This window comes from Enhydra lutris, unplaced genomic scaffold (genome assembly GCF_002288905.1).
Source record: "Enhydra lutris kenyoni isolate GAN:26980312 unplaced genomic scaffold, ASM228890v2 scaffoldscaffold38, whole genome shotgun sequence".
Lineage (NCBI taxonomy): Eukaryota > Metazoa > Chordata > Mammalia > Carnivora > Mustelidae > Enhydra > Enhydra lutris.
This window is the reverse complement of record NW_019154122.1, coordinates 19,814,440-19,839,947: the sequence shown is the minus strand read 5'-3', so window position 1 is coordinate 19,839,947 and position 25,508 is coordinate 19,814,440. Positions and strand designations below refer to the sequence as shown.

Below are 25,508 nucleotides of genomic sequence, written 5' to 3'. Positions count from 1 at the left end.
CAGTGACTAGTGCACCTGCCCCCCCACACGACAGTGACTAGTGCAACTGCCCCCCCCACGACAGTGACTAGTGCACCTGCCCCCCCACGACAGTGACTAGTGCACCTGCCCCCCCACGGCAGTAGGCGCCACAGTGAGGTAGCCCACATCAATGTCCAGAACACGGGCGACTACTACGATCTCTACGGAGTGGAGAAGTTCGCTGCTCTGGGCGAGCTGGTGCACCACTACACAGGCCAGCGTGGGGGGCTGCTCCGTGAGCGCAGCGGGGCCCCCGTAGAGCTCCGGCAGCCACTGGGCTACCAGGACCCTGTCTCTGATCGGTGAGCGGCAGCTCCACGTGTGCGACTGTCCATGCGAGTGGGCATGTGAGTGTCTGTGTCTGTAGGGCATGGCCTCCGCGTTTCCTTTGCCCTCCGTGGCCAGGGTCAGGCTCAGGCACAGCTGCGGCCAAGCTGAGGGAGTGTCCTGCGGGCCCCCCTCCCCAGGGTCTCTAGGTCCGGGGCACTTCCTCTAGGTTCCTCTAGGTCCTCTAGGTCCTCTAGGTCTGCGGCACTGGCCACAGGGATGAAGTTGTGCCGCTGGAGCCCTGCGGCCAGTGTGATGCCCGTCCTCCTGTCTGGTGACTCCGACGAGCAGTGCCCTCCAGCCTCAGCCTTCCTAGTGCACTGCTGAGACCTGAAGAAGCCGCATCTGCCAGAGCGGGGTCGGGGAGCTGGTCTGAGGTGGCCCGTCCCTCCTTGCTGGGGACCAGACTGCCACCTGGTGGCCGCCCTCGGCCCTGCCGGGCTCACCTGGCTTGGCTCTGGCCTGCCTGCTCCTGGGTAGGGGAGAGTCAGAGAGCTGGGCAGGGCTCGCCGAGGCTGGGCTGAGCGAGGGTACGGCCTGGGCCCTTGAGATCTGGGTGGGTCCGTCTGTCTCCCTCTGTCTGTGTCTGTGTCTGTGTCTGTGTCTGGTCTTGGAGGCTTCCGGCTGCATGTGGATTTGCGTCCCCTCACCTAGCCTGGCCACAGCCCCCAGTCTCACCAGGGCCCCTCCCGACCCCCACCACCCTGGGCCAGGTGGTACCACGGACACCTGTCTGGCAAGGAGGCCGAGCAGCTGCTGATGGAAAAAGGCCGTCCGGGCACCTTCCTGGTGCAGGAAAGTCAGGGCAAGCCTGGGGGCTTCGTGCTGTCCGTGCTCACACCGAGGCCTGAGAAGGCCCACCTCCAGCCGCAGGTCACACACATCTCGATCCACTTCTGGGTGAGGCGTGGCAGCAGGGACAGGGGTGTGGCTGGGGGAGGGGGTGGGCAGTGGCCAGGCCCCACACTGCGGTCCCCGCATTCAGATGGGAAGTACGACGTGGGAGGAGGGCAAGAGTTCGACTCCCTCGCTGACCTGCTGGAGCGCTACAGGAGGAGCCCGAGGCCGGAGAGGTCCGGACCGTAGTGCCGCTCAAGCAGGAACGCCCGGAGGCACGTGACCCTCGGGATCCAGAGTGAACTTTGTCCCTGGGGTGGGGAAGGCCCAAGGGACAACAGGACCAGGGAAGAGGGCGCTAGGCAGTGCTGGGGCAGGGTGGCCTCAGGGAAACTGTGGGGTCTGCCCCTGGGGTCCGCCAGACCCTGCTAAGTGTGGACGCAGCGCTCTCCCGGCCGGCCCCTCAAAGCAGCGAGGATCAACGCCGCGAGCATTGAGAGCCGAGTGCAAGAGCTCAGCGGGCCCACTGGTGCCCGCGGGAAGGCCAAGCAGGGCTTCTGGGAAGAATTTGAGGTGCCCGCCCCCCACGCCATAGACTCCCATCCTTTGGGGCTTGGGCGAGGGCCAGCAGAGGGGTGAGGCTTAGGGGAGGAAGGATGGTCACCAAAGGCTCTGGGGAAGGGTGGGACAACAGGCTGACGCTTCCGTGCCACCTCGCCCAACCAGATGCTGCAGCAGCAGGAATGTCGGCTCCTGTACCCCCGGGAGGAGGGGCAGCGGCTGGAGAACAAGCCCAAGAATCGCTACAAGAACATCCTTCCCTGTGAGGGCCAGGCAGGGGGCCGTGCTGGGGAGCCAGGGCTCTGTCCCGTGTGGGGCCCATCTGGCAAGCAGGGGCCCCAGGGAGGTGGAGGCAGGGGGTTGTGCCCCTCCGCTGGTGTGACTTTTCCTTTTCGCATTCAGGGCCCCTTCCTCCCTCATCTTGCTCACCCCGGGGTCCACAGGCAAAGAGGTAGGTGAGGTCCCTTCTTCCCTCCATCTCCCCTGGAGACCTGAGCAGCAGCTTTCCCTTCCCAGTTGATACCACGCGTGTCACTCTGTGTGATGTGGACGACACCGTGCCTGGAGCCGACTACATCAACGCCAACTACATCAGGGTGGGTGTGCGAGAGGCCAGCTGCACGCATGGCCTAGCCTGGCTCCGATAGGACAACTTGAGCCGTGTCCGGCCACACACCGGTCACTCTCTCCCCCTCTTACGAACCTGGCGCTCCCAATGGCAGGCCCAAGAAGATCCAGGTGCCCATGATCCGTGGACCCAGGCAGGACACTAGACAGTGTTGGGAGAGAGGGGCTGTGTCGGTTTCCAGTGTGTCCTCAGAGTGGGCTGGACTAAATCCTGGTCCCCGGCTCCCCTCTAGCCTAGGGCAGGAGGGGCCACGCGTGAGCCAGTTGGTGCTGCTTTGCACGTCATTTGCATAGACGTGCACTGTCCTCTGGCACTTTAAATCCTGGAAACTGTGGGCACACCCACCCTTACAGAGCGATCCGGAGAAGCCAGGTCACGGACCGGGCAAGGTGTACATCGCCACCCAGGGCTGTCTGCAAAGCACAGTGGCTGCCTTCTGGGCAATGGTGCACCAGGAGAACACGCGGGTCATTGTCATGGCCACGAGGGAGGTGGAGCGAGGCCGGGTAGGAGTTCGGGCTTGACAGCCCCCTCCCCACCATGTGCTCATGTAGACCTGTGCTGGTGGCTGGCCCAGCCTCGCTTCTCCTTCAGCCTTTGGGATGCTGGGGGGAGTATGTGGGCATGTATGTTGTGAGGGGGGCTCTGGAAAGCCCCTGTGTGTGCATGTGCAGCACCGGGGCACCAGGCACAGGTGCTGGCGGTCCTGCAGCACAGCTGATGTGATGCACCCCCCCCCCGCGGAACAAATGCTTCCGGTACTGGCCCCAGCTGCAGGGCAGCCAAGAATATGGCCGTGTGCGTATTTTCAACTTGGCAGAGTACCAAGCCCAGGGCTACTGCTTATGGGAACTACAGGTGTGGCGGCCAGATCAGGTGAGCCCAGAAAGCCACAAGACATGAGGGGCCAGAGTCACAGTAGTCAGAAGTCCCCAGGTCTGAGCTGCAGACCCCCCTCCCCACCCCAACGTTGCTCCACCCAATCCCCCTGGCCGACTGCATTCATGTCCCTGAACCCAGTGGGCACAGGCCCTACCAGGGCTCTGCTGGGCAGTGCTCACAGGCAGGTCCCATTCTCAACCCTAGGTCCCCCATCCCAGTTGCCTGGCCCCAGGGTGGCCTCACACCCACATGGTCCCTCCCTCCCTGGTCTCTCCCTGAGGCACCTCAGTAGAGTCAAGGGGCGGTGGTACCTGTCTCTGTGGCAGCAACAGATTCCTTCCCGACCCCCACACCCACCCTGTCCCTCATGTCTAACCACCTGGGGGCCCTGCAGGCCCCTCACACTTGGCTCTTCTCAAATAGAGGTCATGGTCCGCTCCTTCACCCACTGCTCCCCCTTCCTTTTCCCAGGGGCCTGAGCCTGGGGCTGTCCTAGAGCCTCCAACCTCAGAATCCCACATTTCTCTCCCATCCCCTCTGCTCGGCCTTGACCCTGCTGGTCACTCCTGGCAAACCCTGCCTGCCTCCTTCCCGGTCCTGCCTTGTGCCCCTCTCACCCTGGGGCTCACAGTGGCTCCACTCTGGCCCTGCGGCCTGGCCCCACCTGGGAACTGCCCAGACTGGCCCGGGGGAAGCTCACCCGCCCTCCCCGCCCAGGAGGAGCCGCGGCGCACAGTGAAGCACTACCAGTACTTCAGCTGGCCAGACCACGGGGTCCCGGCCGAGCCCTCCGGCGTCCTCGGCTTCCTGGATGAGGTGAACAGGGCCCAGAGCAGCATGCCGGGGGCTGGACCCATGGTGGTGCACTGCAGGTGCGACCGGAGACGGGGTAGGCGGGCAGGGCAGGTGCAACCCGGGGCAGGCCACGGCCTCCTCCCGTAAACTAGCCACAGGCCCCAGGTCGGTCCCCACTGCGCCGGCATCGGACGCACTGGCACCATCGTCGTGATTGACATCCTGGTGGACCTCATCCGCAGGCAGGGTGAGCCGCCCCGGCCCCGCCCCTCGAGCCTAGCCCCACCCCGTGCCCCGGCCCCGCCCCGCCCCTCGCGCCTAGCCCCGGCCCCGCCCTAAGCTTCTGGTCCCGCCCCTCGCACCTGGCCCCTCCCCGTGCCTCGGCCCCGCCCCTCGCGCCTGGCACCGGCCCGTGTCCCGGCCCCCCGCCCGCGCTAGCTCCGCCCCGTGCTCCCGGCCCTGAGCGCGTCCTTGCCCAGGTCTGCACTGCGACATCGACGTGCCCAGGACCATCCAGCTGGTGCGGCGGCAGCGCTCGGGGATGGTGCAGACCGAGGCGCAGTACGAGTTCGTGCACCTGGCGCTGCAGCGGCACATCCAGGCCGAGCAGCTGCGCCTGCGCGAGCAGGTGGGGGCGGGGCCCGGCGGGGCCGGGCGGGGCCGACGGCGAAGTGGAGCGGGCGTGGGGGGCTGCGGCGACACCCCCGGGTGACCGACGGCCCCTCGTCCCAGCGCCGGCCGCCGGAGGAGCCCTACTACCTGAACGTGGGCCTCGGGTCGGCGGACCCCGGCCGCAACGCTGCCCCCGTGTCGTCTCGGGCGCCGGCGGCGTGAGTGGGGTCGTCGGGGAGCGGGCCGGGCCGGGGTCCCGGGGGGGAGGGGGCACGCGGGACGGGATCCCGCGAGGGCGCCGACCGAGCCCTGTCTCCGCCCGCAGGATCCCAGAGGCGACCGGCGGCGAGTACGAGAACCTGCGGAGCCCGGCGCGGTGAGGGTGCCCGCGTGCGCGTGCCCCGGTGGGGGCCGGAGCCGCGCGGGATGGGGGGGCCCGCCGGGCCGGGGCGCTCCTCGGAAGGACTATGTTTAGGGCAGCTTCTCCCCGCGTCTCCCCCAGCCCTCAGACCCACCCGAACGTGGCCTGGACGCCTAGAAATGGGGAGGGGCAGTGGGGAGACCCGAGCGCCTTGCCCTTTTTGCCCTTTCCGGGGCAGCCAGGTGAAGGAGGAGCGGGAGGGCCTCAGGGCTGTGGTGTGTCTCTCGGTGTGGGAGGCCACCAGTCACCGCCTGCACCGCACGGTGACCACGTGTGACCCCGTGTGTGCCACATGTTTGTCATGAGTGGCCAGTCTGTGCTTGACCTGACTGGGGCCATCATCAGGGTTTGCCTGCCCCTACCCTCGCCCTCAGCACTCACCTCCGCTTCAGAGCTACTGCGCGGGTGTACGTGAGATGCTCCTGTGAGCACGTGTGCGACCTCGTGTGCCCCGGTGAGGCTCACATGCGTGCATGACTGGTGTGTGACCGCTGTGACGTCTCTGGCGTGTTGTCGTGCTCCTCCCATCACAGATGGCCGTGTGGCTTTTTGGTACCCTCAGTAAAATGACTTGGTCTCAGTTCTGTGTCTTTGTTAGGGTCTGGGACCCAGCTTCCCCCCCCCGGGGGTCTCCCTGGGCAGCCTCCCCAGCCCAGCCTAGCCAGAGGCCCAGCTGGTTGGAGCAGGAAGTACTGGGCTTCCCGGTCAGGGGAAAGGAGGCTGCGGCCTGGGGAGCCAGAACCAGCCTGGCCTCCCTTCGCCGTGCTAATTGGTGGTGCAGGAGTGGGGGCGGGGGGCGGCGAGAGTAGAAGCCACCAGGGATGGCAGTGGGGGTTGACAGGGACTCCTGCCCATCCCTCCAGCCCCTGTACTTGGCCCCTGGAGGGTCTGCTGGAGGACACTCTGGTGGTCACCCCTTCTGCTTCTGTGCATCCTTAGGCCTTGGTTTGCAGGCAGTGGGTCCCGGGGTTCCGTGGCCCTCTTGTCAGGACTCTCGGCAGGTCTGAGGAGTCCTGACTTCTTGGGGTGGGGTGACCAGCTGGGGAGTGTTGGAGGAGGGGTCTGGACCGTGCCAAGGCCCTGTCCCTTCCCGCCCATCCCACCCTGCCCCAGGTGCCCATCTTCCGGGAGGGCCTCGGAGTTCTGGGGGAGGGGGCAGGACTGCTCCAGCCTATCCACAGCCCACAGGGGACAGGAGTTGGACACCCTAGAACCTGGAGGCTCTCTGCCCTAGGGGCTGCCGGGATTTCAAACCAGTGGGCGTGTCCTCTACATTACAGCTCTCTGAGACAGGGGCAGACCGTGCTTTTCTGGAGGGAGAGGCTCAGTGGCGTGGGGAGGAGGGCACACAGAGTGAGGACCCCTTACCAAATGTGGATACAAAATAATTTATTTAAAAATGTACAGTTCTGGATGGGCCCTGGAGGACTGGGTCCCCCTGGTCAGAGGGCAGGATTAGCTCCCTCACCCAATGGAAGGGGCCAGCCCTGCCTGGGGAAGGGGTCTGGGGAAGGAGCTGTGGGTGAAATGTGAAAACAGAACAGAAACGGTGAGCACCCTCCCTCAGCAAAGGGCCGCAAGTGCCGGTGATTCACGGTGTGTGAGGAGCCGTCATTAAGGCCGGCTGTCTGGGTTGGGGTAGGAAGGTGGTCTCTGGCGCCCAGGGGGGCCTGTGATTCCTGGGAGCTTCGGGGACCCCTTTGTCGGTCCATCCGGATCGAGCCACACAGCATAGGGGGGCGGTGAGCCAAATGGGTATGGGGTCCTCGGAGACCTTGGGGCCTCTCTGGGGCACTGGCTCCCAACAGCTGCTGCACCTGGGACCACAGCCGAGGGCGGGGGACCCACAGCCGGAGCTGGGGACAGGGCGGCCGAGCCTAGTTGTCGGCCAGGGGTCCAGGAGAGAAGGCGGCGGTGGCAGGCGGCCGGGGGAGGCAGTGCAAGTTCCCGGTCTTGAGCGCGCACTGCACGGGCCAGAGCACCACACAGAAGAGCACCAGCAGCAGGGCAGTGACCAGTGCCACCCGCCTCCAGTCCCTGCAGCGCGCCCAGCAGCGGGCCAGCCGGCCCCGGGGGCGGGCAGGACGCGGGGCGGGCTGGGGCACAGCAGGTTCCGCGGGCTTGCTCAGGCCCACGTCCACGCACACGAAGCCGGGCGCCGGGCGGCCGGGGGTGGTGGGCGGCGGGTGGCAGCAGAGCTTGGTGCCCTCCAGCCACACGGGCTCCTCCCGCCGCAGGTGTGCCGCCATCCTGGCCTGCAGCTGGCGGCTGGTGCGCAGCGCGGGGGCCCCGGCCGCCGGCATAGCCGTGGGCTGCCGGCAGAAGGGGCAGGGCACAGCCTCGCCGCCGGGACGGCCTGTGGGCTGGGCGGCCGCCAGCCGTGCCAGGCACTCCAGGCAGAAGACGTGTGTGCAGGAGAGCTCCTTGGGCGTCTTAAAGATGTTGTCGTACCCCGAGAAGCAGATGGAGCACTCCAGCGGGGAGGCCGCCTTCTCCGAGCCAGGGGTGCTGGGGGACCTGGGCACAGGGGCCATGGGGCTGGTCCGACCAAGGGCGGGCACGGCTGTATGCCACACTCGCTGGCCCGATGACATGACTGAGCTGGGGGACAGACGGAGAGCACCGTGAGTGACCGCAGGCCGCCCGTTTGCCGCACAGTCTGCTCTCGCTCTGTGTGTCTCTTGCGCAGCACCAGCCACAGAGCTCTCTAGGACACTGCCCACCTGCGGGCACCTCCAGAAAGTCCTCCTGTACCAGCTTCAGGGTCTTTCTGCTCAAGTTGTAACCCTGCCCTCCCTCACCTCCTCTCATGCCAAGACAGGGGTGGGTGTCCTGGGGCGAGGGGAGGCTCCAAGCCTGGCCAAGGGTCTTAGACTGGAGGCCACGTGCACAAGGGTGTCATGCTGACCGCTCAGTGGACACCTCCTGCTGAGCCTGTCCTACCTAGCAGTGCCACCCGGGCATAAATACAGTGGATGGCATGGCCCACGATAGTTGCTGCTGATCTCTGGGCTCTGCCAGCTGTGCCAGTCACGGGATACACAACAGCCACAGTACAAAAACGGCAGCTCGGAGAGTGGGACGACTCAGCCAGGGTCACCTTGCCAAGGGGTCAGCGGGACCTGGAGGAGGGTGGCTCTGGGTTGAATGAAGTGGGTTTGAACACGGATCCCAGCACAGGCACCTGACGTGGTTGATACACACCCAGTTCTCGGGCCACTGTAGGAGGGTGGGGTGCCGCGCCTGGCTGGCTGAGGGTCAGGACTCTGTCTGGGGGCCAGGGTGAGCTGGCCGGCTGCAGGAAGTCGAGGAGGGCCTGGACAGGGGTGGGGGCCGGTGTCCCAAGGAGGGTTTGTTTCCCAGCCTCGCCCGAACCTGTAGGGCCAGCTTGTCTGGCTGGTGATGAGGGCTTTCTGCTGGCTCTCAGGACCCAGAATACACCTCAGCCCGAGGAGCCAGAGGTGGAGGAGCCGAGCCATCCTCTGGGATGACCCACCACCCTGCAGGGTCCCACAGGGACACGGCTGCCGTCCTCCTGACGCGCTTTCCGTTTCCACGGGGGACCCTGCCTCTGTCTCCCTGGCAAGGCTCAGGTGACCTGCCTGCTGACCAGGGCCCTGTCCAGCCCTGCCTCTTGGCCTGCCACATGGGTCTTGCCCGGAGGAGGACAGGTAAGGAGGACAGTGGACAGACCCCATGAAGCCCAGAAGGACCCCCCCAGAGGTGACCCTGACCCTGTCTTGCTGATCAGTCCAGGTGGGCGATGACTTGTGGTGATGTGTTGTATAGGTTCGGGTGTTGCTGTGTGATGACTCCGACCACCATGAGTCACAGTGACATCACTGTGATGTCACGAGTGCTCCCAGCATTGCAACACGACATGTCACCCCATTTGGGATCAGTGGTGGCCGCAGGCTAAGCAGCAACCTCAACATCGTCAGCAGCGGGGACCGCAGGCTACCCCTCCAGGCCTGTGTGCCCCACACAACCAGCCCCTTGGCACTGAGGTCTCAGCCCTCCTCAGAGGCAAGCCCCCCTCCCTGAGCCTGTACAAGTGAGAGGCGAGTGCTGGCTGAGCTGGCCTTACCTGGTGGCTGGGGGTCGTCAGCAAGGCCTGAGCATGGTCCTCGAGGCTGGGCACCACCAGGCTATGAGGCTCTGAGCGCTCCTGTCCCGCGGGAGCTGCTTTGCCCTCTCCTCCCGGCTGGCCGCCAGCCGCTGTCCTTCCTGGTGGCGCTGCTCTGGCAGGTGTGCCCTCTGCTGTGTCCCAGGCAAGCGGGGCTCAGGGGCCGTGTGCTCGCTTCCAGAGGCCGAGAACCGTCCGGAGCAGGTGTGAATTCTCAGGGTGCCGGCTTCCGGCAGGTGTATTTATACACTCAGGGTCATACCAGCCAGGGGTGTGGCCTGGGGCCTCTGGGATTGGCTGGCCTGCTGTCCTGGCCCCGGCAGGCTGGGCGGCAGAGGGCGGGAAGTCAGAGGTGAGAGATCCGAGCCTGGGGTGAGGCTGGGGCAGGTCTGGGGGTGCTGGGTGCCCGGGTAAACCCTTCCTCTGGCAGCCCCTGGGATGCTGGAGCAGCCATTCCACAAACAGATCCACTCACAAACCCTGTTCAAGGTCCTGGTGGCACCTGAGCACTTACGGGGGCTCCCAGAAGGGCCCGTCCGAGCAGCACCCCCACTTCACCCACACAGCCTGCTTCCGGCCTGTGCCAGCACAGTGCTCACCGCATGAGGGAACTCCCCGCTCTGGGTACCAGGAGGCGGGTGAGAGGTCAGGGCTGGGCACCCCCAAGGGGCGGAGTCGGGGTGAGCACGAATCAGGGATGAGACTGGCCACAGGACTTGCTTTGGGTGAACGTCTCCTGGGGGTGCCCTCAGTCACACACATGAATTCAGCCCAAGGAAGCCCCCAGCACGGCCAGGGAGGCCAGACATCTTCCTTCCAGTCAGTGTGGGACCCCTGCAGACCCCAGGCCCAGCAGATGCAAAGGCCTGGGGCTAAGGCGGGGTCTGGGTGGAGGCTGTGGGGCTGGGGCTGGGGTCTAACTGGTAGTGGGTTTGTGTCCCTCGCAGCAAGCGTGCACTGTTCCAACAGCGCCGAGCCCACCAGGGGATCCAGCACCTGCGATGAGGTGTGCTGGCTGGCCAGGGGAGACGAGCGAGGGACCCAAGGAGGGGGCTGGGGACTCGGTGTGGGGAGCTGCTGTGTGGCCTAGGCCTGGCTTGTGCATGACGGGGTTCTGGTTCCCGAGGGAATCATGACTCGGGGTCACATGCTGCCTCCAGGAAGTGTCCTCGGTGCCTTTGCTCTGAGAACACCCTTGAGGGCTCCTGGGAATGTTCAAGTTCTGAGGTCACTTGAGCTCCTCGGTGGACAAGTCAGCGCCCAGAGGCAAAGGGAAGACCTGAGGAATGTGCCATCTGGGGCGGCGGCCAGGCCTCCCCGCTCGGGAGCAGAACCCAGCCCTGGGCACTGGGGTCTTGGAAGCTCAGGACCTGGTGACCCATCTGGTCCCCAGACACCTGCTCATCCCCCATCCCGGCGGGTGGGCAGCTGTGCCGTGTGGGTGCAAGTGCTGCACATGTCCTCCGTGTTAGTGGACCCCCGGGCTAACCTGGCTCATCTCGAGTGTGTCCGCTCAGATGCCGGTGCAGACAGACCTGTGAGGGGAGCGTAGCTTCCACTGTGTGTGTGGCCCCACCGCCCTGGGACTCGGCTGGGGAGAACACAAGGTTCCCAGTGATCCACCCACCCCTGTCCTGTGGCTCTGATATGTGGGGTCCTGAGTCCCCAAGGGCTGGACACAGAGGTTGTGCTTGGCCAGGTGAGAGGACTGTAGCCCCAAGGCCCACTCTGGCTGTGGTCCCCCCACCCCAGGACTGGGACAGAATGGGCTTCAACCCCCAAGTGCTGTCCAGGACACACAGAATGGCCACTGCACAAAGAAGCCCTTCCGAGCTCATCTGGGACCCAGGTGGCCTGGGGGTGTGAGGGCTGATTCCCCCCACCGAGCTTGCCCAGTGCTGGGTCATGTCTGCTGCTCTGCTGCCCCACCCCCGTCAGCTGGGGACTGTGATGCTGGAGAGACTGTGACACGTGCAGGCTGCGATTCCCACATGGGCAGAAACTGGGCCCCGGGCTCCGGACGGGCTCAGCATTGCCCTGGGGGGACATCAGTGGACTCAGCCAGTCCTGCCCCTGCCACGCCCAGGGCTGAAGGCCACGTCCCCTGAGGTCAACTGGGGGCCCCTCCCCATCTCTCTGCAAGCCAGCACCTTCTGGGGTCTCGTGCCCAGGTTCCTGGCCAGGACCTCTGCCCTTACATCACCTCCCAGGCCCCACGCAGTCCTCCTCTGTGCACCCACCTGCTAAGGCAGCTCTAGGTCTTCCTCTTGCTAACGTCTGACCTGGCCAGCTCTCGGGGCTTCTCCTAGCGCTGAGCGAATGAATGAACAGCCTGCAGGCCGTGAGCCCAGGACTGTGCCAACTGCCCATCCCCCATACATGCGCCTCTCCTCCGGTGTGGGGGAGCCCCACAGCAGTTGACCTGGTGGGGGCTCAGAAGGGGACAGATGCCCCACCGGCCTGTTTCAGCCAAAGCCAGTGGTCCCTGAAATGGGCCTCACATTGGCCTCCTACGTGAGCGCTGGAGTCCAGGTAAGGGCAGGAGCCCTAGTGTAGGTGCCTGACCCTACCAGCTGCCCGCTCCCGGCTCGGGTGCCCTGCACCCCACTGTACCCGCTCACACGCTTTCTAGCCCATCTGTGCCCATCTGGGAGGCTGGGCTTGGGAGCCAGGGGAGAACGTGCAGGACCCATCAGGGTGATGGGGCTTGGAATCCCAGTGACCCTACTCCCCACTGTTTGGGGGCCTAAAGGACAGTGGCACCCAGGCCCAGGGGATGCCCAGTGGCAGGGGGGACGCTGGCGGACCAAGGGCCCCAAAGACCAGGCCCGCAGGCCTTGAAGGTCAGGGGAACACATCTTGAGTGTGAAGCTGAAGGGGGCTGTAGGGTCAAACTCAGAGTTGTCTTTGCTGCCAAAGGTGGGGCAAAGCTGAGGCTGGGGGCTGCGGGGGGGTCCTCTGGGGAAGGGACAGGGAGATGTTGGAATAACCCCGGGTTTCCAGGCTGTACCTCCGGGTGGCAGGAGATGGAGAAGACCTGGGGTGGGAGACCCCCATCTGTGCCCGGCCTGGGCCTCCAGGGCCTGATGGGCTGGACCTGCTTTCCTGGTCAGATAAGGCTCTGCATTTCCTGTTTTGTCCCCCGGATTAGCAGCCATGCTTGGTGCAAAGGCGGGAACAGGGACAAGGGAATCTCTTCCCATGTCTGTTTCCCACCCCACAAGGATCCATAGCATGGGACAGGCTAGCCTGACCTCAAGGGACTACAGAACACGAGGGAATCTGAAGGGACCTGCCCATTCTCCCCTGGCTCCCAAGCCCAGCCTCCCAGATGGGCACAGATCGGCGGTGGAGTGTCCTCGCCCTTCCCGTGGTCCCTGAAGCTGATGGGGACCATTAGCTGGCCTCCCCACCTCCTTCTGGGTCCCCTTCTCTTCAGACTGAGGGGACCGAGGAACGAGAGGCGGTCCCCGGGACAGCACGTCTCTGCTCCTGGGGAAGCGAAGTCCACGTCAGCCTGGCTGACAGTCCCCCACAACGGTAGTGCAGGTGGGGCTTCGTGCTTGCTGAGGAGCAGACGAACTCGGGAGCAGGAAGAATGGGGGAAGAAAGCCCTGAATAGTTTATTGACACTGATTGGAAGCTGGTGCGCCCTCTCAGCCGCTGGACCAGTGGTTCAAGTAAACGCTTGGGACAGGCGTCACGGTGCGGGAGGGACACAGGAGCTGAGTGCGCAGGCCCTGCCTTGGGCCCCTGGGACACGGCCCAGGCGTCGAAGGACAGAGATCAGTCCCGAATGAGAATGTGGGAAGATCAGTGCCGAGCCCAGTGTGTGAGAGATGGCCACAAACGCTCCTTTCTCTTGGGGACCCCTGTCTATGTGTAACCAGCCGGGGCCAGAAATGCATCTCCAGGCCGGGGGCAATTGGGTCAGGACCACTGGCCAGCATGGCCCTCCACAGGTCCTTTGAGACCAGGCTACCCAGGCAGAAGTCACAGGTGAATGTCACCCTGGGTGGACATGGCCTTGATCTCCAGCAGTTCAGGCCGGAGCCCGTTCCTGGGCCCAACATGGAGAGCGGATCATGGGCAGGAGACAGAGGAGGAAAGCAGTCTCTCTGCCTTTTCTGCTTAAAACTGACACAAGTCAATAAGAAACCAGGAACCTCGCCTCTGCAGCTCCCGGAAGTGTGTGGTGGTCTTGGGCTTGGGGGTCGGGGGGGTGGGGCCTTGGCTATAGGACAGCCCGGTGGGCGCCTCAGCCTTGGAGGGGCCAGTGCTCAAATCACACTCCCCATGCCTGGACACCATCCGAGAGGGGATGCCAGGAGGCCAACCGGCCTGGTGGTGTGGGGATGTCTGCCCATGGTGGGCTTGGAAAGGCTGAGGGGCCGAGCCCCCAGCTTTGCCAGGCGTGGAGCAGCCCAGCAGGCCTCATAGGCTCTTGACCGCTGGGAGCGGTCTCTCCCGAGGGACCCAGACCCCCGACCCCTGCCGCAGTCTCCAGCCTGGCTCAAGGACGCGGCTCCCAGGCCATTACACTGAGCAGCCGTCGGGGGGGTGGAAGCACTTGTGGCCACATCTACTGCCGGGAGGTGGCCACGCTGAGTCAGGGGCTGTGTCCAGACCTGACCCGAGGCCTCGCCAGGCAGCACCTGCCCTTCGTGTGCTGGCTTCTCTCCAAGGCGGTGTGCGGAGCTGTGGGTGGGTCCCCGGGTCAGACATTGCTGACCCGGGCCTCCACCGAGGAGATGGCCGTGGAGCCTGTGTCCCCGTCCAAGGGCCGCTCGCGCCTGACATAACGCGGCTTCCGCACTGAAACAGGGTCAGAGACAGGCAGGGTCAGAGTGGGGCCGGGACGGGAAGGATGGCCCTGGGTACTGGCCCTCCCTGGAGCTCCTAGGGGTGGGGTGTGGAGCAGTCAAGGGGAGGAGGTCCCACTGAGCCCCAGCCCGTGAGCGGAGTTGCTGCTGCTTCGGAGAGTGTCTGATGAAGGCCTCACTCATCGCAGACACCAGTGCCCCGCGCCCCAAGCACCCCAGCCTGGGTGAGGGCCTTGCTCTCACAAGACACAGAGGCAACGGGTCCCATGATGCACACAGGGTGGCCCCCAAATGAACCCATGTCTGAAGCCCCAGAAGCTGCAGGTGCGACCTTACTTGGAAAAAGGGGATTTGCAGATGTGATTAAGGATCTTGAGATGAGATCCTCCTGGATTATCTGGGGGGGGCCCTAAATCCAGTGACCAGCGTCCTCCCAAGAGGGAGCAGAGAGAGGAGACCCGGGAGAAGCCCCATGAAGACAGGGCCAAGTGGTGTGGTCACCAGCCCAGGGACGCCTAGAGCCACTGGGGGCTGGAAGTTCCCTCCCCTAGAGACTCAGGAGGGAGTGCCTCCCCAGCCCCCACCTTGACTTCTGCCTTCTGGCCTCCTGGACTGTGAGAGAGTACATTTCTGTCGTTTCAAGCCCCCGCCTGTGATCACCGTTACGGGGGCCCTGGGGGACTGACACAGGGAAGTTCGAGATGCTTCTAGATGGTACTGGGTTAGAGAAATCAGAAACAAGTATTCTCTAGAACAGAGCAGATGTAGCCTTGTCCCCACAGAAGAGGGACATCCTCCCCTGTCCCCATTCCAGACTTGCGCACAGCAGCAACAACACAGACTGTGGAGGCCAGGAGACTCCTGCTCCATGGCCTGTAGCTGGCGACCACGGGCCAGTCCCCTAACCTCTCTGTGCTCATGGGGCCGTCTGGAACAGGGCTGACCAGTGCACCTACTCCTGGAATCATCTGAGGTGGGGCACGTCTGACCCAGTCATCTGAAGTACCAGCCGCTCTGGAGGGACCACAGGAAGGCCCTACGCCCGGGCCAGCCTGCTCCCCACACCCGCCACCCAGGCAGAGCTGGGACTTGGTGAGGGCCACGCGCAGGCTGCGGGGTGGCCTCAGACTCTGTGCTAGGGGTTCTCGTTCTCTCCCAAGACGCAACATGTCAGGAATCAAAAGGAACAGAAGGGAAAGGCAGGACAGCTATGGTTGGTTGGGGGGGACCTGGCCCGTGTCCTGAGAGCCGCAGGGCCAGGCACCCGTGGAACCCAGCCCTGCAGCATCCCTGAAGAGTGGCCGACCCCAAGGGCAGGAGAATTTTGAAATTTTCCCCTTGAGATGAGGGCTGACATACCTGAGGGGTGCGGCGGGGGGATCATGGCAGCCTTGAAAAGGAGAAAAGGCACAGTGAGAAGAGCGGGCGGCCCCCAGCCCAGGGGCCCACGACACGGGGCGCGCGGCCCATCCTTCCAGGTTACTTACAGCTTCGCCAGGCTGCAGGGCAGGGGCTGCGGGCAAACACGGGGGTCACCTGGGGCAGGGGTCCCGTGCCTGGGGGGCCCCACAGGGCCTGCAGAGGCTCTTTCCCCCACTCCAGGCTCGGCCCAGTCCATCCTCCACACGACCGCCCAGCAGGGCCCGGGACCTGGCTGTCTGTCCGGCCACACTGCCCACCTGCTCTTGGGGTGGGGCCCCAAGCACCCCAGGGAGAGCCGCCCTTCCAGGCCTCTTGGCAGAGTGACAAGCCAGCCCTCAGAAGGCACACTGCCATTGGTCTCCGGCACCACCAGGAACACAGGCGCGAGGACACCTTCAGCCCCAGGGGAGGCCCAGGGCTGGGGCCATGCCTCAGAGAGACCCCCGCAGGGCCCTCCTCTCACCTCCACTGGGGAGGTTGCTATGCGTCCCTGTGCTCTTGGTGGCCGCCTAGGCTGACCAAGCCCAGCTCTGGGGGTGTTCAGGAGCAGAGGCCCCAAGCGGGTCTACCGCAGCCACCACGCTGGCACACCAGGACCCCCATGGCCACTCCTGTGCAGCAGCCTCCCTGGGCTGACCCAGGAGGACCCGTTCCGACCGGCCCCGGTCAGGCCCTGGGCGCTCCAAGGCCCCAGGGGGCACCCACCCAGCGCTGGCTCTGGGTGGGCGGACGGGGTGTCCCGGAGGCCAGACGAGGAGGCTCTGGCTTCTCACCCACTAGCACTGTCTATGGAAGAGTCCGTGCGGGTGGCCGGACCACCTGCCTGGCACCCCAAGGGCACAGCAGGAGTGACGTCCACCTCTTCCAGAGGGAGGCAGGTCCGGCATCCAGGCCCAGAGCCAGCTAGGGTGGCAGGGACCCCAGGGTGCCCCACTCCCGGTGGGGGGCAGGATGTGGGGAGGACACAGCTGGCTGGGGACGCAGCAGGGCAGGTGGCCCCAAGATGTCACCTCCCCTCACCCCCACTCAGCAGCCCCGCCGTGATGGCCCCCAGTGGAGTCACACCGACACCTTCACCCTGAGAGCCCACGGGGTCCACACGGGAGCCTCCCTAAGCCAGGCCACCCCTCTCACTCAGACACAAGGACCACGGGACAAGCCGGTCCCCTTTCTGTTTTGTGAGGAGTTTCTCCGGCTGGACAGCGGCGTCTGGAGCCCCAGCCCCTGCTTCTCTGTGCCCCCTAGGCAGGCCCCGGGGCCCCACAGGGGGTGTGCACTGCCCAGCACCCTTCCGGCACCTCCCGCGTACCTTTGCCTCTTCCGTAGAACACTTTGGGGAGTGTACTGGTGCGCTTCAGGTAGAAGCAGCCAGCCACAGAGAGGATGAGGCCGGAGCTGACCAACAGTGTCCCCAGGAAGAGGGAGGCCGCCACCTGAGGGCTCCCTGCAAGGAAAGTGAGTGGCTGCCTGGGCAGGCCTGGGTGGGCCTCAGAGGGCCTCCCCAGACCCCCGTCCCCGGAACACGCCTGTGCCCTCACAGGTTCCGCACCCAGGGGCTCGGGTCCCTTGCAGGCCCAGACGCCTGGCTGTGGGGTCTGAGGGGCTCAGGCTCCCTAGGCCTCAGGCTTGTCACAGGGAGGTGGGGTGCTGAGGGCTAGGGTGCCAGGCCCTGGGGTCCCCATCTCCCCCGGCACAGACTATGGGGCCCCACACCCCGGCCCGGTCACAGCCTTTCAGTCACAGGCAGGGGCTCCCTGTCCCTAGGCGGCCTTCCTGGGGTCAGGATGGGTGGGCGGGCCCACGGCTGGGGGCTCTGGAGGGTAACTGTGGGGCAAGTGCTCTTAGACGCCCGTGGAGGGGCAGCTCTCCGACCCTGAGACACAGGCATGAGGTGCGACCACTGCTGTGTTGAAATCTAGGGGCATGAATCCTGGTAGATTTGGCGTGTCCTGCCCCAAATTTGCTGCACTGGAAAAGGGCTCTGGAACCAGACTTGCCAGCCTTCCTCCACTGGTGCCCCCACTGGCAGACCCAGCACGGTGTTACAGGAGGTCGGGGCCCTCTGCGCCGACCCCACCCGAAAACTCGGCTGTCCTGGAGGCGGCCTCAGTGGCCTAGGTCAGCGCAAGGCCACTTGCGTCTGGTCCTGAAACCCGTGCAGAAAGCCGGAGCCCTCAGGCCAGGTCCAACATGCACACCCTCCGCTGAAGGCACCGTGACTGGGGGACACACAGCCCACATTACGACCTGGTCACCTGAGAAGAGGAGGTAACCACTCTTGGGGCGGGTCCTGCTCCCTGACTGCTGTGGCCCCTGCAGCACGGCCGAGCCTCCACGGCCGGTGGGCCACACATCAGACAGGACGGGATGCGAGCTGAGGACAGAGCGAGCAGGAGGTGGGCACTGTGTCTTCCCCATGAGGCCCAGGCTGTGGTGGGCGCTCTTGCCTGACATGCGGTGTTTGCAGTCTGAGCCCTATACCCTCAGGAGAGCCTCAGGGGATGGGCGTGAGGGGGCCTCAGGGCGCCGTTCCATCGCCAGACAACTGAGCGTCCTAAGCTCCCATGGACTGGGGTGCTGGGTGGGCCAGGCCCGGGGCAAAGGGTGAGGTGCGCAGCTGTCAGGGTTTCCACTCACAAGACTTGCTCAGGGGCACGTGTGAGGGCCTCCTGCCTGTGCCCAGTGACCCCAGCCCCAGGGGCTGCTGACTCCACCAGCCCTGCCCTGTGGTCAGGCGGGTCCCTGACCACAGATCTCCCACCTGGGCTGCAGCAGGACCCTGGCCATGGTGGTGGCCCTGCTGAGGCCAGCGTAAGTGGTCACGTGCACTGGGAATAGCAGACGGCGACCCCTCCTCCACCAGGACCTGGGCAGAGGCCCTGCCCTCACCTGGTGAGCCAGAGACTTACCGAGATTTGGCTGCCCGGGCGTCCCTGTGCTCCGGTTCACCGGGAACTGGGCGCCCCAGCCAGCGACTGTGGGGAAGCAGAGCCATCAGTGCAGCTGGCTCCCGGGGCAGGTCCAGACCATGCACAGGGACGCTGCTGAAGATTCCCAGGGAGCCAGCGACACCGCGCAGTGGGGAATCACGGGCCGGAAACCAGAAAGGGAGGAGGCCGTGGGGACAGAGCAGCCCTCACCCAACGGCTGTCCTGCACGGACAAGAGGACTTGGGGAGAGAGGGGACCGGGTGGGGGGCTCCCCTCAATGGACGGTGGTCCAGGGAAAGTGGGCCACCTGTGGCTGTGGGGACAAGAAGGGCAAGTCCCACCTGTTCCTCCAGAACTTGGAGACGCAGCCCCTCGGTGGGAAGTAGGCCAGGTGGGCCCGGCGGGGGGAGCCATGGGGCGGCCCCTGCACTCAGAGCTGTAGGTACCATTCCTGCAGCGGACGCAGTGGACACTGCCATCCTCGCTCCGGTGCCTGTAGCAGCCTGCGCAGGAGACAGTGCGTCAGTCCCTGCCTTTGGGGATTTGCCCGTATTCTGAGATAGTGAAACACAGAATTCATTCAAGAATGCTCACTAGCTCGCTCTGGAAGCCTGGGTGGAATGGCGCATTCATTTTCAGAAAAAGACACACTTGACAGGAGCCGTACAGAGCTCTCACCCCCGGGGCTCCTGTGGGCTCCTTTCCTGCACATCTTGTAAAATACCTCGGACAGCCCAGGAACCCAAGACAGGCAAGAGCCGTGCGCGGCCTGTGCTCTGGAGAGGACTGCGGCAGCCCGGCCACTGGGCCCTCCCCTGCCTCCACAGGAGCCGTAGGGGACCAGGCCCATGCCCCTCGGTGGCACTGTCTCCAGTCCAGGTGTGCCCCTTGCCCCTCTGTTGCCCCCATCCCTGGGGAGGTCCCAGAGAGATGCCACTACAAGCAGCTCAGCCTTGCCTGGCACTGGGAGCAGCCCGGCTCCCACTGGCCAGCGGTTTACAGACCATCCGTTTTGCTGACCAGTCAGGGCACCCCTTAAGGGCAGGAATTGTGTCTTACACCTTGATTTTTCCTTCATATCTCCCACGTTGAGCCCCGCGGCTGGGCAGACACATGCTGGATCAACGCTGAGTGCGGGCCCTGAGCTGGACCTGATCCTAGAGCTGCGCCGGGGGCAGCGTCCGGAGGCAACCCACAGGCCACACGTCCTTCACGGTGAATTTTACTGATGTTTAATCCACACACAGTGTGTCACCGTGAGATGAAGGCCTTTCTGCAGGGACACCAAGTGGATGGCAGGGCTGAAGCCTGACCACAGCAGGGCCTGTGGTGCTGTGGGCCCAGAGACCTGGGAACAGCGGGGTGCGGGGTTGGTAACTGGGCAAAAGCTGCCCAGGGCTGCCGACCTCCTGGAGGCCCCGGGCTGGGCTGTTGTGTGCAGGGACAAGGGACAGCTAGAGAGCCAGCACCGGTGACCAGAAAGACCAAGGAGCTTGTTACGAAGCCAAGAAGCCCCTTTGAAAAACTACGGATTCCGGGCTTACTGCCTTTTCAGCCTCGCGGGTGAACCAGGTCACTTCCAGGCAAGTCCAGGAAACTGAGGATATCGGGACCTTGAGAAGAGAGGAATTCACCAGAATCTAGAGCTATTGCAGGTGAGGTCTGATGGCCAGTCCTTGGCTTGGCTTCCCGGCCTCGGGAGTCCAATCTAGGGTCCCTTGTGGAAAGGTCCAGCAGGGCGGACTCAGAGAGCCTAAGTGGTCACTGTCCTCGCCGCACGCACGTGGCCGCGTGTGTGCGGCCGGACTTATTCTAAGAGCAAACCCATGTCTCGCTGTGACGGTCTTTGGTAGGAGTGGGGGTGACGCGTCTGCGAGGCACCTGTGTCAGACCCCGCTGCTGTTCATCGTGCCTGAGGATCTGTTCTCCACCCGTGCGCTGCGGGGCTCCTGAAACCTCCCAGTCTCCTCCAACACGTGGCTACGACTCTCCAAACGAACATTTCCGCTTTCCTCCCGCCCTCCTGACTTGGAATCAGTAAGAACTGAAAGTGCCCTTTTCCCAGCACCTGCAGGCTGCGGCCAGATGTGAGGACGCACACTCCGGAGAAACCCCTCGCCGCCTCCCGTGCGGGCCCCCGAGAAAGTCCGCGAGCAGCCCCACGGCCTCCGCAGCGACACTCACGGTGCGAGCCCGAACTCGTCAGACCCTGCCTCTGTGTCCTCCCTCCCCGACTCGGCCTCGACTCCAACGTCTAGCGCGCACTTAGCCGACTGCCCTGCAGGAAAACTAGACTTCAAGTTGGCTCCAACCATCAACATTTTTCTTTTGTTTCCCAAGAAATGCCCCTTACTCAACACCCGACTGCTCGCACCCCACGGCGGCCTCGTTCGGGGAGGCCTGCCTGCCCGCGTGCTCCGGACACCGGCGCGCCCGCCGCGGGGGACTGACCGCCGCCCGGACGAGAGGCCCCTCTGGCGAGGCGCGGGACGGTGAGCTCACACTCGTGCTTTTCTTCCGGTTCCATCAACACCTTTTCTCCCCCTTTGCCAGTCTCTTATCTCACAACTTCCAAACTTCCAATCCAACTCTCTCTGCAGTTTGGCTTTTTTGGTTTTTTTTTAAGATTTTATTTATTTGACAGAGACACAGCGAAAGAAGGAACACAAGCAGGGGGAGTGGGAGAGGGAAAAGCAGGTCTCCCGCCGAGCAGGGAGCCCAATGCGGGCTCCGTCCAAGGACCCAGGGATCATGACCTGAGCCGAAAGCAGACGCTTAACAACTGAGCCCCCCAGGCGCCCCAGCTTGGCTTTAACATGTGAAACATTCTGGGAATAAAGTTCCCAACGGGGGACTGAGGGAAACCACAATATGCCTCTTGCACACAAGAAATATTTCCAGCTGAAGACCCTTAAAAGAAGCAGGAGCAAGAGGGGCCCTGGCCTCCCTTCCTGTCCCCGAGAAGCAGGAGACAGAGGCCCCACGTGGAGGTCGCCCATGCCATAGGAGGAAACACACTCCCCACCAGAGACCAAGAGCCAGCCGGGAAGGAGGCTCGGCTGGGGTCCTGTCACTTTCCCGCTGCTTCTGCCCACGCTCCTGGCCCCTCGCCTACATCCCGGGCACCCCCAGTGTCCTTCCTGAGGGGACTGTGTGCCCGCCTGCTCCCACCAGCCAAGGGACCGCCACAGGATTCGCGCGAGCACTGGCCTCGTCACCAACGCCGGTCAAGGTCGGCTGGTGCAAAGCAGCTTACCTGGACCACACAGGTTTGTGCCCCCGCAGGTGGTGTTGACATCCAGCACGTCCACACAACACTCAGGCTGCTGGCCCTAGAGGGGAGAGAGCAGTGAGCTCCCAGACCCCACGGCTGGGGGATCGAGGGAGACAAGTAGGCCAGGCTGAAAACAGCACCCGCAGAGGTTACTGCATGAGCCAGGTCCAGTGCCCACAGCTCTGGCCTCTTCTAAATTCTGAATTGGGTGACCATCCCTTGTTAGCCAGAGCGAGGGGGGCACACCTAGCCACCCCACATGGACACTTCCTGGGACAGAACTTGAGGTCCCCAGTGAGTGTCTGACAACGGAATAAACAAGCACATTCCTAAGCAGCAGATTCCCAGAAGCCAGGAAGGGGGTCCCTTGGGGGCCCACTCAGAGAGGCCGACCAGAGGCCCGGGCGGGGCAACCTGTGGGGCAGGGAGTGGTCCGAAGGGTACTGCTGGGCTGTGGTGCGCTCTGGTCTATGCAGTCACTGTCCTCCACTGCCCGCCTGGCTGACCACTCGGGCCTCGCCTAGGACGTGCTGGGGCTGGGCGTGCTGGGGCTGGGCGTGCTGGGGCTGGGCCCTTCTGCAGGCGGTCTCTGGGGTCTGGAGCACAGCTACCGCCACTCAGCCCCACGGACCACAAGCAGGTAAAGGGTGGGGCACTTCAACCCAAAACATTATTTATAGGCAAACCTCTGTGATACTGTGGATTCTGTTCCAGAACACAATAAAGTGAATCAAGTGAGTTTTTTGTTTTCTAGTGTATGTGAGGTACATTTATACTATACTGTAGTCTCTGAAGTGCGCAACTGCATTGTGTCTAGAACACAAGGTACACGGCTTAACTTAAAATACTTTACCGATACAAAATGCTGACCATCACCGAGATTTTAGCAGGTCGTAATCACTGATCACAGGTCACCGTAACAAACAGGACAGTCATGAAGAAGCCTGAACCGCTGCAAGGATTCCCCACACATGGCACAGAGGCATGCTGTGAGTACCTGCTGTGACACCTGCTATGAGCCCTGCTCTGAGCACCTGCTGTGAGCCCTGTCGTGAGCACCTTGCTCTGAACACCTGCTGTGACACCTGCTGTGAGCCCTGCCGTGAGCACATGCCGCAGAAACAGGGCACCCACAGGGTACGCAACAGCAGATGGCCCCAGACCCTCCGTCTGTAAAAAGCGTACAGTCTGCAAACTGCGACAGAACAAGGTATGCCTGCGTTACCCACCACCTGCCAAATGGCGGCTTTGAAAATTAAACAATTAGAGATGCTAAACCCCTCACTCCAGCTCCACATGTGGGCTCCTTCCCAGGAAAAGGAAACATATGTTTTTCTAGACTGTAATAAAATATGAAGATAAACCCATGCACCCATGGCCTCCCCGGTAAGGCAAGTCTGCCCTTTGCTGCCCAGAAAGGAGTCACCCCACAGGTCCTGGCCGTGCTATTCTCAGCCCCCTGTAGCCGCCCTCCAGCAGGGGTTCCCAGGGGGGGTCCCCAAAGAGGAAGTGCTCAGACCAGGGCAGCCTGTGGGTCAGGAACTCATGCCTGCTGCGTGTACCAAGGAGGCTCCAAGTGGGGAACAGACGTGCTGAGCTCTGGCATTTATAGGACCAGACTTGAGCGGTTCCCAGCGGAAGCTTGGCTCAGTGTGTATCTATCACAGCTGAACTTTTGTTTCTTATGATGAACACAGGGAGCAGTGAGGGGTGTCTAAGGAATGGTGTGGAGTTCCCACACCACCACAGGAGGGGTCCAAGGCCAGTTCATGGCTGAGGTCAAGCCCACGAGGGACACTCCAGCCATCCCATTGCCCCGCCCTTGGCAGAGGCAGAGTGGCTGGAAGTCCCCATCCTCTGGAAGGCCTGGATGATGTGTGGCTGGGTGGACGCGGACACGGCCGGGCGCAGCATACCTGTGTCACCGGCCCGGGGGGAGCAAGGACACCTGGCCGCAAGAGGCCTGGGGCAGACCTTGCCTGATGCCGCTGTCGTTTGCCCAGAGCACACAGTCTCCCCGCACCCCGAGCTGGGCAGGCAGCCTGCAGGCCGCATTCAGTGCCAGAGGCCCTTTTCTAGCTCCAGCAACAAGATCCATTTGGCAAAGAGAATAAGAAGGTTCTGGGGGCAGAACAGAGTGGGTGGCAGGTGGGGAACATGTGTTTGCTGCTCTCCAGGAGGCACAGGCTTCTCTGACCCCGAGAGTGGCCACAGTCAGTTGTCCCCAGGGCCAGGGCAACGGTGACCCCCAAAGGTTGAAGGGTGAGGCCCCTCTGGGTGCAGGGCGCACTGCCTCCAGAAAGGACTCCGACGTCACTTCCCGGCACTCACGCCCCTGGGTGATGGGACACCTACCGCACTTTCCGAGGATTTGCTGGCAACTTCCACCAGGAGGCCCACCAGGAGAACGGCACGCTGGAGTGCCATGTTCCAGAACACCGGGTCTGCAACAGACGGGGGCACTGTGCGGACGGGGGCACCATGCAGATGCGGCTGCCTCCTCCCAGGGCACCAGGCGGGGGCCGAGGTGCAGGACCCTTACCTGGCCCTCCGAGATGGGAGCTGCAGACATCCAGAGGCAGGGCGGGATCGCTAAGAAGCCGCAGACCCCTGGTCCCAGGCCTGCGAATCAAGATAGACGGTGAGGCCCGTTGTTGGTAGGCTCGCCCGACTTACTGAAAGGACACCCCGGAGCTGAGGACTGCAGGGGCTGTCCTCAACCCCTCTGGATCTGGACGGACTCACTCCTTGCTCCAAAGCTCTCAGCCATTCACGGCCTCCTGAAAGGACGAAGCAGAAGGGTGTTCGACTCATGAGCTCGGGGAGGACGTGTCCACCTGCCATCTAGCTCTGTCCTAGGGAAACGCCCATTCAAGCATCTCACCAAGAGGCAGAGCACCTTGGCAATGAGACAACCCTGGGGCCAACACAGGCCCATCGGGGAGCCTCGGCCTCCTCGTCATTTTCTACTGCTCACCCTGCCCTTGTCCTGGAAACTGCAGGCGCGATGTCATCTTGGGTGATGGAAGCGCCATCTAGAGCCACGACTGAGGACGGCTCTGGAGTGAGAGCAGCGGGAGCAGCAGAACAAGCCCATGCACTACAGGCACCTCTCGTGACACCAGCAAACTCCAACCCCGAAGAAGCCCGTGTGGTCTGGGACTGAAGCTGTCACATTCCCAATGCGGCCAGAGAAAACTAATCTGCACAGACCCTGCAGTAAATGAAGTTTTTGACAAATCCCTGTTGGCCCGCAACACAGTGACCGTGATCCTAATCCCTCGGCGACACAGCTGGCTAAATACTTGGACATATAAAAGCCACCTCTAAAAAGACTTCTTACTCGACAAAAAGAGCTGTTACTCAGGGCACCTGTTCAGGTTCCTGGAGACGAAGCTTCCACGGCAGCAACTGGGTCAGCAAGGAACACACGGTGGGCCAGGGAACGAGAAGCCCCTCCCTCATCGGCCTCAGGGCCAGCAGGACCAGGCGGCGGGTGAGTTCCAGCCTGGGGAGCCCTGGGCAAGAGCCCCATCGCCACAGGTGTTGGACAGCCTCCTTGCACTGTGGGCCCAGGCTTCTGAGCAGGGGAAGGTGACGCATGCATGACAGCAATATTGGGGCAGGGGCTGTGGCTCTGTCCTAGCCCTGCAGAAGCAGGAGCGACCTATCAGGCCTTGCTAAGAGCCCCCTCCCTGCCCCTTATTCATGCCATCCCATTTAAAATGCATCCAATGGGGCGCCTGGGTGGCTCAGTGGGTTAAGCCGCTGCCTTCGGCTCAGGTCATGATCTCAGGGTCCTGGGATCGAGCCCCGCATTGGGCTCTCTGCTCGGCGGGGAGCCTGCTT

The 25,508-nt window shown here is 63.7% G+C and overlaps 3 protein-coding genes across 5 annotated transcripts in view; 1 reads left to right on the top strand and 2 right to left on the bottom strand.

Moving 5' to 3' along the window:
- LOC111154862 (tyrosine-protein phosphatase non-receptor type 11-like) overlaps nucleotides 1-5,664 on the top strand; it is a 12,766-nt gene extending 7,102 nt beyond the window's left edge. Inside the window, 13 exon segments of the mRNA XM_022514797.1 lie at nucleotides 123-323; nucleotides 1,062-1,258; nucleotides 1,334-1,430; nucleotides 1,608-1,758; nucleotides 1,912-2,008; nucleotides 2,263-2,342; nucleotides 2,728-2,880; nucleotides 3,092-3,250; nucleotides 3,974-4,128; nucleotides 4,204-4,298; nucleotides 4,531-4,679; nucleotides 4,784-4,881; nucleotides 4,989-5,664. Of these exon segments, the coding sequence (XP_022370505.1) occupies nucleotides 123-323; nucleotides 1,062-1,258; nucleotides 1,334-1,430; nucleotides 1,608-1,758; nucleotides 1,912-2,008; nucleotides 2,263-2,342; nucleotides 2,728-2,880; nucleotides 3,092-3,250; nucleotides 3,974-4,128; nucleotides 4,204-4,298; nucleotides 4,531-4,679; nucleotides 4,784-4,881; nucleotides 4,989-5,043 (1,687 nt within the window). The 3' untranslated portion in view covers nucleotides 5,044-5,664.
- Nucleotides 5,665-6,961: 1,297 nt separating this feature from the next.
- On the bottom strand, nucleotides 6,962-9,248 carry LOC111154586 (ring finger protein 223). The gene is made up of 2 exons (XM_022514250.1): nucleotides 9,172-9,248; nucleotides 6,962-7,685 (listed from the first exon to the last, which is right to left on the bottom strand). The coding sequence occupies exon 2, from the start codon at nucleotides 7,676-7,678 to the stop codon at nucleotides 6,962-6,964; it is 717 nt and encodes a 238-aa protein (XP_022369958.1). The 5' UTR covers nucleotides 7,679-7,685; nucleotides 9,172-9,248.
- Nucleotides 9,249-12,818: 3,570 nt separating this feature from the next.
- LOC111154814 (chromosome unknown C1orf159 homolog) overlaps nucleotides 12,819-25,508 on the bottom strand; it is a 23,214-nt gene continuing 10,524 nt past the window's right edge. The window contains exons 1-9 of one of the 3 annotated variants that reach the window (XM_022514739.1): nucleotides 24,202-25,251; nucleotides 24,015-24,103; nucleotides 21,642-21,717; nucleotides 18,727-18,888; nucleotides 18,365-18,430; nucleotides 16,765-16,899; nucleotides 15,521-15,546; nucleotides 15,393-15,423; nucleotides 13,864-14,025 (exon numbers count right to left, since the gene is read on the bottom strand). In XM_022514739.1, coding sequence (XP_022370447.1) covers nucleotides 13,928-14,025; nucleotides 15,393-15,423; nucleotides 15,521-15,546; nucleotides 16,765-16,899; nucleotides 18,365-18,430; nucleotides 18,727-18,888; nucleotides 21,642-21,717; nucleotides 24,015-24,086 — 666 coding nt within the window. In that variant the 5' untranslated portion in view covers nucleotides 24,087-24,103; nucleotides 24,202-25,251 and the 3' untranslated portion in view covers nucleotides 13,864-13,927. Of the gene's footprint in view, nucleotides 14,026-15,392; nucleotides 15,424-15,520; nucleotides 15,547-16,764; nucleotides 16,900-18,364; nucleotides 18,431-18,726; nucleotides 18,889-21,641; nucleotides 21,718-24,014; nucleotides 24,122-24,201; nucleotides 25,252-25,508 lie in introns of those variants that run through there. The other 2 variants (XM_022514740.1, XM_022514737.1) reach the window with 2 other exon arrangements.

Bases quoted from the DNA above. Each gene is read 5' to 3' on its own strand.
- LOC111154586 (XM_022514250.1), bottom strand. From the start codon at position 7,678: ATGTCATCGGGCCAGCGAGTGTGGCATACAGCCGTGCCCGCCCTTGGT.